This window comes from Mchenga conophoros, linkage group LG3 (genome assembly GCF_057382185.1).
Source record: "Mchenga conophoros isolate Kocher_MC1m ecotype Shallow Benthic linkage group LG3, M_conophoros_male_GT1.1, whole genome shotgun sequence".
NCBI lineage: Eukaryota > Metazoa > Chordata > Actinopteri > Cichliformes > Cichlidae > Mchenga > Mchenga conophoros.
This window is the reverse complement of record NC_140528.1, coordinates 68854130-68867081: the sequence shown is the minus strand read 5'-3', so window position 1 is coordinate 68867081 and position 12952 is coordinate 68854130. Positions and strand designations below refer to the sequence as shown.

Sequence of the window (12952 nt, the reverse complement as noted above, 5' to 3'; positions counted from 1 at the left end):
TGACGGCAAGGCGGCGATGGCGGCTCGCAGTTTCATTCCGGATTTCCACTGGACTACAAACTGATTTTAACCGGCCCGGTTAGTCTTTGGGGAACTTTTGCAACACTGTCTCCATTCGGAAGCCGCACAGACTCAAGTCGCGTTGAAGTGGTGCCTGTCAAGAAAGGACCCCACAGCTTTTTTGTGGTCTATTTTTCTCCAAGGTTCAAGGTGGTCACCCTGTCGAGCTAGCGGTAGCTCGGTGGCTACGAGCTAACGGTAGTTGGTATACATACAGCTAGCTCCTGAGCTAGCTTGTCAACGAGCTGCGTGCTAAGGTCCACACAGCAGCAGTCGTCGTTCTCCGGCTTTTTCTTCGACCACCTCATCGTTTGCTTGTCACCGTTACAATGCGAAGTTACCCTGTTTGATGCTAATTGTGCCGCAATTGTGCAGAGCGAGGTACTCACACGTTTGCTTGGCCTCTCCAATAATTAAGAGTTGCTAGTTTGGCGGCTGTGGCTAAACACCAGAATTTTGACTCTGTGGTAAGCAAGTCCTTTCAGTAATTACCCCTTCCCAGCAACTTGGGTGAAAACCGCGTTGCCTAGTTATTAACATGCTGAAGACCCGGCAGTGTTTACTTGGCATCCGCACTTTTCTCGGCGTTACGTCCAGAATATGGGGCTTCATCATGTACATCCTCAGGAAGCACCTACGAACGGTGAGAGGGGCTTTGAATAATGTGTGACACTTTTCCGTGCAAGTCTTTACTCTGCCATGACCCCAGTGTGCCTGAATGTTTTCGTTTTAAATGAAACCCACCTGATGAAAAGCTTGGTTGGTTTTCAGAGAGCCAAATTACTGGCGCTCTCCACCTGAGATGTCATAATATTATGACAGTTTTTTACATGTCAGAAGCCTCAGCCTCCCAGTTAGTTATCAAAAAGTATTGCTTAATTATTTATAACAACTATTTTTTCCACAATTAAGTTTTCTTTTAGTTAAAACAGTAAATTGAACCTTTATTGTAAAGCATCAGACAGATTCCCGCAAATGAAGTATATAATGAGTCAGTGAGTCAAGTGCGCCAAAATATCCTCATGACTGCTTTAATTAATTATTTAGAAGTTCCACTAATTATCTCATTTTAAATTGGTACTTGTCAAATCTCTTTAGGTTATGGTCACAAGTCTTTAAATGGTCTAAAACCTAAAAGGCTAGTTAAATTTTTAAAAAGAAATGTCAAAATGTTTCTAAATCTAAAACCTTTCGATAATTAGCCCCCCCCCCCTCCCCCCCACATGTATTGCATGATAAGTTATCAAAACTGTTGCAGATTCATTTATGAATGATTGGTCAAACCTCAAAACTGTGTCGTTTTTTTGTTTGTCTTTTTTAATTGCAGGACTGCTTTATCCGGCTGCAGTGCTCAGTGAAAACTGCTACAGCCAAACCCTAAATTTAAAGTGCATTAAGCGTGCAGGTCACCTTCAATCGCTCAGAAATGCCTCCACAATAAACATGGCATTTAAGGTGACATAAGCCACCGGTTTGTAACTTAGACATATGCGCAGGTGTCGTGGTGTCGTTAATAGATGTGCATATGTGGTGTAACATGAGTGGACTTCGGCTCAAGCGCCATATCAAACCAACAAAGCTTGGAGGACTGCCTCGTGTGTTGTAATCATCTTGCTGTTTAGAGGTTTGTCTGTAGTTGATTGTGTGGCAGTAACACCTCAGGCCCTGAGTGTGAATAGTTCAGTCCATGTTGTGGCTGAAGTGAGAGGGATTAAGTCAGCACAGAGAGTGCACTGTTCTCCCTCTCTCTGCCTCTGTTTCTCTCGTTCTCTCTCGCAGTTTAGCTCTCTTGTGCATGGTCTGTGATGCACTGGAAATTTGTCATGATGATCCAAGTGCAGGGCATCTATTATGCTGATATGGCGGGGTTAGGGTTGGGGCTGTTTAGAGGGAAGTGTGTGTGTATATATGTTCTCACAACTGGGATAACCAGTTTTCTACACTTAATAATAACCTCTTGTTTATCCACAATACGTAGATCTAAATGAAGATAAGATTAATTGGATTATGTATTTTAGGAACCGGTCATAATCCCAGGCACGCTATCCCATGTCAACAAATGACGAGGTGGTTGGTTATTAATCTTACCCACATCAGTGTTACATAATCGTTGTGTTTATCATTCTGCATGCAACAATTGGCTAAGCAAAAAATAACTACCAGCTTACATAGCTGATATTTGTACTTCACTGATTAGCTGATTAAGAATAAATCTGCAATGGTTTTCATAACTAATTAATGAATAATATACTTTTTTTAAAGCAGCGTTGCTCCAAATCATCCGCTGTATCTTCTTTCTGCAGATCTAATGGTTAAATTAATGTCTTTATTAATCCAAAACAAGCAGCCTGAATATGTTGTCTTCAGCTCTGAAACGAACACGAACCAATTAATTAAATTGTTTTACAAATTAATTAAGGGGAAAAAATGTTAGTTGCTGCCATCGTCCATTTCTAGTCATTAATTATGTCCTGAGTGTTCTGGTTAAAGGAACAGAGGCCCGCTGCTACATGAGGGTTTTTCCTGCGTTTGAAAGATTTGGGCACCCACCACGAGGTTTTGATTCATCCCTAAGGGGAAACATCAGGACTGTGAAGTAATCTTTGTTGAATAAGAGTTTAATTTAGTAACTAAAATAATTTTGTTTGTCTAATGGTTAGAAATAATGAGACAATAGGCAGGCATCTGTCATTTAAGATATATCTATGCAGGGCACTTTTGTCTGGGTGTACAGTCACACCCCCCCATAGACCAGTTTTAAACCAGGAAAAAGCCCTGCACATGTTGATGTAAAATTTAATCTTTTTTTTTTTTTTTTTTTTAGATGATGGGCAGGAAAAACAAATAAAAATAGTCCACATTTTATTGTTTATTGTTGCCTTAGTTTGGAGGCACAGGACGTGTGCGTGCCAGGTTTTCAGATGGATGTTTTTAAAGATACAGAGAGCTGAGTCGGGGGTGAGATTTCCCCCGTGGTACCCAGCAGCTGCTTCCAACAGTAGGCTTCTCCCAGGCTTGCCCTGCCAGGCAAGCGCGGGGGGGGGGGGCATAGAGGGAGGTCCTGTCTAAGGCAGGTACCAAGCAGCTCAGTCAAAGTCACCCTGTGAGTCTCCCTTTCTGTGTGTGCCCCATGCAACGCTGACACCCACCGACAGCTGGGGGGGATAAAAATAGCCCTGTGAAGAAAAGTGCAGAGCCCCTGGGCAAGAGCGGCACTGGGAGGGATCCTCGCTGTAGTCATTTGGATCACAGCAGAGGAAGCGCTATGGGTTGGACGCAAGCCACTTCGTTATTTCAGTGTGGTGCCCTCCTCTGTCCCCTTACTTTATCTGGTTTCCTAAGAATGCTTTATCTTAAGCAGCTGAAAAATAAAAATTTCAGATCCTGGTAAAATCTCTTATCACCCCAAAGCACAATTAGTTTTCCGTTTTTACTGTTATACCCTGAAAGATTCCTAAAAGATGAAACATTTCCTCTTCTGTAAAATCACATGAAAAGTTCTTTGAGGTCAGAGCGATTGTAAATAGGGGTTTGAGGCTTCTGTGTACTTGGTATGTATGGTATTGTCAAATATATCACAGTTTAAGCTCTGGTCGTGGTATATTTAAGTCATCGTTTAAGTGTTTAGTGCATGCTACAGTATGTGCTCTTTCTATTGAGAATTCGCTTTTTGATTCCCTGTGTTCATTTGCAGATAATCCAGTATCAGACGGTGCGATACGACACTTTGCCCCTGTCCCCCATCTCCAGAAACAGGCTCAGTGAGTACACTGTTGTTTTCATGGTATTTCTCTGTATAAAAGCTTATCTTGCTAAGTCTTAAAGATGCTTTCGCTAAGGCACATCGGTGTGTTGGCCACAAAATGAAGGAACCATAAAAGCATCTTTGTAATGTGGACAGAAGAAGGTGATAAACAAGTTTGTCAAGTAAGAAGTGATTGTGCTGACTGGGACTTTTTCTGGAACAGATGCACAGTTTGGAAACTATCCCCCTCATGTTCACCTTTAAGTAAAGACTAAATGGCCACTATGTCAAACTGACTGGCTTCTCCCCATAAGGAAAATCACACTAGCTTTTAGATACTTTTTTTTCCCCATGACCTTCTTTTATAGATACAAATATTAAGTTGCATTAAATGGGTTCATGCACAGCTGTATTCTTTTTGTCAATTGTTTTCATAAACCTGTTTTGCTGCATAGGTCTGTTTTGCGCTGTTTAACCAACTAACAGCTTAACAACAGAGTGTGGTTTTGCACAAAAGGTATTTGGCTGTATATTGGCACTGCAGCATTTCAATTAGATGACTTTATTTGGTTTTTAAAGTAAAAAAAAAAGAACAATTGTAAACATAAAACAAATGTTGTTTTTTTTGCAGAGCTGTAAATGTCGACTGAATATTTTCCAGTGAAGCGAACTGATACAGTCATGAGTGAGATAACTGGTGTTAACAGCAATGTCAACACTGCATAATGTAAATAGTCTTTGACATTATAAACGGCATTGCACGCAGAGTCTTTAGTGATGAAGGATTAGTATATAGACCATAGATATCCTCAAGATGTGTGACAGCAGTGCTAAAGTTGTGAATGCCTAATGTGTAGATGCACACTAGCTGTATATACCAACACCAACCAACAAACTTAACAATTATAACAGTGTCAACGTGTGAGCATCCACATAATGCAATGTTATCTTTGATTAAAACAAAACAAAACAAAAAGACAGACTTTCTGCTTTGAATTAAAGGATAGGATATGTAAATGTTACAGGCTGGGCCACACCACTTGCTCAGGCACTGACTGGTTTGGTTTGTGTGCTCTGAATGAACTTCCCTTCTGTCAGCTGAGAGCTCATTCAACAGCACACTCTTGACTTAGAGGAAGGATTGTATTTCAGTCTACTTTACTTGCCTCTCACTCATTCCGCTGACGTCACCAGCACATCCAGGTCCAGTCTCTAGTGAATAAGTGTACATTAACTTAGCTGCAGATGGTGGGTATTTCTGCTAGAAGTAAAGCGGCAGTGTGGTTGCCAAATCTGTGCATTCGAATAAGGTCAGCTTCAAAGGTTAAAACGGTTACCCAGTCCTCGAAGCGCTTAACTGGAATCAGCTGGAGTGTCTTTGGGGGAATAAATGAGTCTACTGAAAAAGTAACTGGAATTGGCTGGAAACACATTAGGAAACTCATCAAGTCAGGGATTGCAAAGAGATGAGGGGAAAAAATGAAGGCACCTGGGTGTCAGGGCTTTAATTTCCACTATTAATTATAAAAGAGGATGTGTTATAATATTGTTATAAGATACTTTTCATAAACAAGTCTTACTCAGCCCATCATTTCTTGTTGACTTTGAATTAAAGTGGAGTACATTATATCCTCACCAGGCATAGAGGAAACTCACATAATGGGTTTCCTTTTGTTTATTTGCATACCATTTAAGTGCATCAATCAGAGTCAGTAAATAATAATAAAAAGATCTTTACACATGGTGGTACACTCTGTTCTAAAAATTAAAACTGAAAAAAGACTGAGGAAGTTAACAACACCAAAACTGATGATGACTTTGTAAAGGTTTGTCCTTTCGCTGTGCAGTCTAAATACTCTGGAAAAAATAAAATGGCTTGCCTTTTTTGGGTCAAGACTTAAAATAAGCAGTTCCTTGTTTACAATAGGGCTGCCACAAATGATTATTTTGATAGTCGACTAGTCACCGATTATTTTTGCGATTAGTCAACTAATCAGATCATCATCCATTGGATGTAAAACACAGCTTATTGTACCAGCAGCATCTGCTCTTATATAACTATCATTAGCTTACAGCTTTAAGTGTTTAAGGTATGTGCTAACTAAAAATAAAGACAAGATGATAGTTTATTAAATTTAAATGAAATTTGCAGATTGTTTCGGTGAAGTTTAATAAACTCCTTGCTATCTAAAATATAACAGGACACCGGAGTATATTCTCGAGCATCTCACACTTCTGATAATCAGTTGTCTGCTTGACGTTTATTCAGCTGTGTAAAAACTATAACTTTAATCTCAGCCAAACCGATTTACTCAGGAACAAATAAAATACTGAAAAAAACCAAACAATAACATTTTTAAGTTATCTAAGTGACTTATATATGTTTAACCTGAGTAGCGAAAGACGGCGGTGGGTTTGAAAACAATTAGCTGGGAGTCCGGTGTTCTCACGGGCTCCAGTGAGCCTTGCCCCCGGCTAGCTATCGAGCTAGTGGGTAACAGACTTCTCCGAAAACGTCGGAGCGCTTTTGAAAATATGTGGTGTCCTGATAAACTGAGCAGATATTTGAGGTTTACACAGCTACATTCTCGCCTGCAAATATGTTAAACGTTTATTTTGTGACCCAGAAAGAATAATAAGAGTAACATTAAAACTAACTAGCTGCCGCCATTGTTGGAAACTGAGCTATGAATTCTGGGACACAGCTTCTTCTTCTTCGGGGTTTAACGGCAGCTGGCATCCTTGTACATGCAGTGCTGCCATCTTCTGTTTCAGTCCGTTATTACACTCTTAAATCCTACTACTTATTCCTGCGTCTTTTGGGATCTTACAAAGCTTCAAACGACGCGTCGACTATTAAATCAGTCGTCGACGATTTTGGTAGTCGACGTAATCGTGACTAGTCGACTAATCGTGGCAGCCCTATTTGACATGTTAGAAGTAAAAGAGAAACCTGCTTGTTGACACCAACATGTTGTACTGAAGTGCATGATTTTTCACATAGCCTAATTTCTCTTAATAATTTTGTTTGTGTAGATGTGCTAAATGAAGCTTGATGTTATTAAATGAATGCAGATGCAGTAAAGAGGAAGATTCTGGTTCTGGACCTAGATGAGACCCTGATCCACTCTCATCATGACGGCGTCCTGAGGCCCACAGTGAGACCTGGCACACCGCCGGACTTCATCCTCAAAGTACGGGCGGCCAACCATATATGAGCATGAGTTACTCCCAGTTTAAATACCATTTCTGCCTAAATGAGCTGGTTCCACCCGTTTCCCCTTTCCTTACAGGTCGTCATTGATAAGCACCCAGTCAGGTTCTTCGTACATAAAAGGCCACATGTTGACTTCTTTTTAGAAGTGGTGAGTGTTATTCAAACAACCGTGTGTGAGTGTGTATGTGTGTGTGTGGCTACGGTAACAAGCAGTAAATCACAAACATCGTCACTCCTTTAAATCCTGCCTGTCATCCTTGTCATTAATCTCCATTGTACTGCACACTCACACTCATAAAAGTGTATTTATTTTTTGTATTGACCCTTTGTGACTTGCTGAACACTGATGGTAATTTGTGAACATAGACTGTTATGTTCTTGTGTATATAGGTGAGCCAGTGGTATGAGCTAGTGGTTTTCACAGCCAGTATGGAGATCTACGGCTCGGCAGTGGCAGACAAACTGGATAACAACAGGAACATTCTGAAACGAAGATACTACAGACAGGTACTGCTCTACGCTGTCTTCTGACAGCCTGTGTTAAACCTAATATTGATCGAGTTTCTGCTTTCACTCTGACTTTTGTTGGTGTAGATGATTATATTTAATTCTTTTTCTTTCTTTTCCCAGCACTGTACATTGGATCTAGGTAGTTATATTAAAGACTTGTCTGTAGTACACGATGACCTGTCTAGTATTGTTATCCTGGACAACTCGCCTGGTGCTTATCGAAGCCATCCAGGTAAGATTTCAAAGTGTAAATGGGCTTCAAAAACAAGATCTCAGAAACCACGAGTGACATCACATTAGTTACGTCTATATGAAGTTTAATTAGAAGTTGTTTAATGTATTTACAGTGCAATAAATACAATTTCTGCCTTTGTTTTGTATGTCTTAGACCTGTCAAGCTCAAAGAAAGAAATGGTTTAGAGTATAGATGCAAGTTTTTCTATTTGGATGCTTTGAAGCTACGTTATTTTGGTCACATAGAGCACCTTTGCATGTGAGCAGCAGAAGATTGTGGCTGTTGTGCTCACAGCTAGAGCTGTGGGCATGACACGACCATATTAGTTATAGTTCCTCTCACTGACTGTCAGAAGTGGAGCATTTGAGTAGTTTGAAGCTTTTGGTTCACACGTATTAATTATACATAAGGTCACTGGATTATTTGAATTTTCCCCTCACTGTAAGTACACACACATAAATGAGAAATGGTACGATACCTGCTAACGAGTTGAGTTATATATTGGGCTGCTTGTTTTCGGTCATGTTTAACAGATCAATTAAATCAAATCTTTGTCTTGGTAGAATTGAACTTTGTGACAAGGACATAAGCGAAGGTGTTTTCACTTCAGGGCCTGTGTTGTAAAATGCTGTTGCAGTACATTAAGTGCGAAGCTCCTTGAACACTCTGTGGCTTCTTCAGAAAAGCAGCACAAAATCACTACCATGTCCATTTTTCTGACACAACTGACTGGCTGTTTTCTGCCCTCCAGACAATGCAATACCCATCAAGTCCTGGTTCAGCGACCCTAGTGACACAGCACTTCTTAACTTGCTGCCTATGCTGGATGCACTAAGGTAAAATGCATAATAAAGCTTGCATGAAAGCAAAGGGATAACGCAGACACTGGCTTGCATGGCTTACTTTGTTGTAAGGTTATTTGCATACTTCCTCATTCTAAATGAGTTGTTTAAGACATGTAAAGCAAAAAGCTCACAAGCTGTCAGTGTGTTAACACCAGACTAAATCCTCATATGACCACAAGGACTCAAAGTATCATCTCTTTATTTTGGTGGCTTTACTTGCTTTCTCTTTATAAGTCGCCCGTCATGTTTCAGCAACAAAAAAAATGTTTCATGCATTTTGTCTGCAGTTCCTCTTAGAAGTAGTTCAGTTGCTTTAAAAGGCTGTTTTTATTCAGTGTGAGACAAGAAATCTCATGTGAATTCATTCAGAAGAGTGACAAGCATCTGGATGAAGTTTCCTACGAAAAGCCTTGAGGCGACTGTTGTTGTGATTTGGCGCTATATAAATAAAATAGAATTGAATTAACGGCAAACCTGCACAGTGTGTAATGTATGAGGTAAACAAAGGAGATGCTGAGTGTTTATCATTGATTTTCGGATGTGTATGTCAGGCGTTATTTTTAACACCAGGTTGATTTATCCATTGTTGGATTAAGCTACTGTTAAAAGTAACTTGTTACATTACATAATTACTGATATGAAAAAGTAATCTACTGAGAAAAGGAAACACAGGTTTGCAGTTAGCTTGTATATGTTGGGTATATGACCATGGGGTGTGTAAGCTTCTGCATGTTTACCTCTCTAGTGCACTGGCATTACCTCTGCACAGCGTGTGATATTGGTAGCATCTTTTCCTCAAAACACACCAGCAGCAGGCTCATCAGTTTCCTTTTGGCTGGCATCATTGACTGAACCAAAAAGTCACTGGCTGTAGTTTCAGAGGTTTTGCTCCTGTTTTACCGCTGCACAAAGAATACTTCCACAGAATAAAAGCAATCACCTTTGCCGTCACGTTCCCTGACTTAGCATACACGCTGACAGAAGTATAGGACTGGATGTACTTTTAACTTTTTGGCAGCTTCATGCCAAAAAGTTAAAAGGAGACAGAAAAATTGAGAATTTGTGTGGCATCCTTCTCTCTGGTCACATCAAAGGAACAGCAGAATTTAAGATTTACACAGTAAATACGGTAACTGAAATGTAAATAAATAACTGAATTCTTGAAAAGGAGAGCTAATGTGTTGCATTGAAGCAATGGGAATACTCTGAATACTTGCCAGCGTGAACATGGCTGATCTTTTGATCTTACTCAAACAAATAAATGAGCTTTTTTGTCCTAAGTGTTAAACATGCATTGGTTTCCCTGCTACGATGGCAGCAAGTACACTGAAATGTCCTCCTGTTTGTCATAGGTTCACTGCTGATGTCCGCTCCGTCCTCAGTCGAAACCTCCACCAGCACCGGCTCTGGTGATTGGCTGAATTGAGAGGGATCGGGCTTGTTGACCAGCCTCTTCTCTCTGCTGGCTTCCACCCTGCCCTCCATTCCCACGTAGACGACCCACCAGCCCTCTCCGAGCCCCTCCTGAGGTGACCGCCTCACACAGGATGAACAGTATGGGATCAACAGAACCCACGAACTACTGGGGAGGGAGGGGGAGCCAGCTTTTTTTTTTCTTTTTTTTTTTCGTTGTTGTTTTTTTTCTCTTGGTTCTTTATTTGTACTTTTTTTTTCTTCTCCAAAACAAAGAGGAGCCTCTCTGCCTTATCGCTCCTGATACTGACTGTGTGTGTATGGAGTCGGAGTACGCTTGCTGACTTCATTAGTCCTTTTTAAAAAAATTTGAAGATAAAGTTGGGAGATCGAGGAGGATCGGCGATGCAACAAAGACTTTTTTTTTTTTTTTTTCCTCTCTCTCTTCTTCGTCATCACAACATACTGCACTTCAGCAAACTCATCAGTTTACTGTCTTAACCTCTTGGAGCAACTGAGTAGGGGAAAATAGAAAACTACCCCCCCCCCCCCCCTTTTTTTTTTTTTTTTTTTTTTATTTATTTATTTTTTTTAAGATCACCATCATACCCCAAGCGGCGAGTCATCAATTCCCAGGGTACTTTCTATTTTTTTCTCCCCCAGCAAGATTGGATCAATTTAAATGATGTAACTGATGGACCCTTGCTTGCAACATACCACCCACAGGCATTTTTTTTTCTGGACAAATAGCCAAGAAGTCGAAGTTTCTTTTCTTTGTTTTTTTTTTTTTCTCTTTTTCTTTTTCCCTCAGCCATAACCAACAACTGTTTCTCCCAAACTTCTTCATGGGACTCTGATAAACACTTTAAAGTTGTGAGGAAAAAAAAGAAAAGAATGGCTTGTAATGATACACGGACTGCCGTTCCGCCTTTCCATATCTGATTGTTTCTCTGTTACCATGATATCTGCTAATATGACTTCTGAATACCACAACAATTTCTTTGCCTCATTTTTAAAAAACTATTTGATGCCATCCTGGTTTCATTTAATAAGAATTGCACTTAATCTCCTGTTTTGTTTTTTTTTTTGTTTTTTTTTTGTTTTTGTTTTTTTTTTTGCAGTTTGTTTGTTAGTTGATTCAAACTTGCAGCCTTCCCACCCCTTTGCATTTTTTTTATTTTATTATTATTATTTTATTTTTTTACCCATTCCCCTTTTTATTGTATCGGTTCAACTATTAGACGCTCCATCTTTAAATGCCTTCTGAACAATGTCAGTCTTGTCAAGGCTCACAGCGGCTTCTTATTGGCTCTGTCTCCAGGTCTGTGTTACTAATAAAACACTTGTCAGTATCGACCAGTTACAATTCAGCTTGTTTTCTTTTACTGCGAGTAACACCCTTCATGTTTGAGCCCTAACATTTTGCAGCTCTAACTTCACTGGAGTTCAGTTTCTGTGAGAGGAACACTTTGGTTAATCATCTGCTGCCACCATGTGGTGTAACGGGGAACTGCACTGATCTCAGACTAACTTTGTTTTGATAAAGGCTTTTTCAAACTGGAATAACCTTTGTCCCCAAAGCTCTAGACAATGGCTTTCTGTCCCATCTTTGTTGTTTATTTTATCTACAGCTTGAACTTGAGACAAAAAACAGAAGCTGTTCTTGTTCATGTAAGCTGTGCGTTTAAGCACTGCTGCAGGCCATAATCGCTTCTAAGTTTTTATGTGTACGTTTATTTGTTTTAATTGTGAAGAAAAGTGTAATTTTAAGACAAAGTATGCAAATTAGTTTTCTCGTTTCTATTTTTATACGCATCTCTACTTGATGATAAAACATCCTCACATGAAGTCCGTTTGGGAGAACTGCTGACCATCTCAATCATGTTGCATAATCTTAATCAGCAGGTAGTGTTTTGTACTGTTTTGTGACTGTTTTGCAAATGAATGACTGTCAGTGAAAAGTATCGACGTTTTTCTTACTGTTAGTGTATCAAGCATGCAGTGCAATAGTCCTCTACTATAAGCCCTGATTTGGTTGCACATCTGCTAGCCAGCCATAGCTGTGCGTGTGATGATGTGTGAATGTTTTTTTTGTCCCAAGCTGAAGACTTCAGAATGTGATTTCTAATCACGGTATAAGGCTGATACAGTATATGCTTTGGTTTGCTAACACCTGCCTCTCACTGATGATTTAAAGGTTGAAACGCAGAAAGAGGTAAATATGATTTTGCCTTTTTGACCACAGCTTCCTTCCAGCCACCTTATTAAAGGGAACCTATTACGCTCTTAGACTCCTCAGTTTATCCCCTCAAACAAGTAGTTTAAGCTTCCTTCCACCTTCCCTCTAAGCCAAAAGTCTTCTGATTAGCTGCCCCTGCTAAACGGGGGCAAACAGGCAGGTGGGAGAAAGGCAGTAGAAGTTATTTTGACCCTTTAAACAGATGGGTTACAGCAGTGGATTCCATTCCTGTCAGCTAAGGTCAGGAAACAGACTACAGTTTGCACAGGCTCACAAAAATAAATGTTGCCTGGTCTGATAAATTTCTGCTGCAGCATTCAGATGGTAGACCCAGAATTTGACCCTGCCATCCGCATGAAAACATGGTTCCATTCTTCCTTATATTCACAGTTGAGACTGCTAGTGGTGGTGTGATGCTGTGGAAAATATTATCTTGGTTCACTTTGGGCCCCTTAGTATCATGTGAGCATCATTTAAACACCACAGCCTACCTGATGATTGTTGCTGAGCATGTCCATCTCTTTTGAGTAGTGCACGTATCTTCTGATGGCTGCTTCCAGCAGGATAACACACCATGTCACAAATGATATCAAAGTGGTTTCTCGAAGATAAGTTTGCTTTAGTTTAATGACCTCCACAGTCACCGTGTCGCAGTCCAATAAGCACGCTTGGGATGTGGTGAAGTAGG

General features: G+C 40.2%; 1 protein-coding gene across 1 annotated transcript; it reads left to right on the top strand.

The window, feature by feature from the left end:
• Positions 1-11381, top strand: ctdnep1a (CTD nuclear envelope phosphatase 1a). Its single transcript, XM_085266939.1, has 8 exons — positions 1-703; positions 3755-3821; positions 6881-6999; positions 7099-7170; positions 7413-7529; positions 7653-7764; positions 8519-8603; positions 9965-11381. Exons 1-8 carry the CDS (start codon positions 599-601, stop codon positions 10023-10025), a joined length of 738 nt encoding a protein of 245 aa, XP_085123065.1. The 5' UTR covers positions 1-598; the 3' UTR covers positions 10026-11381.
• The last annotated feature ends 1571 nt before the right edge of the window (positions 11382-12952 follow it).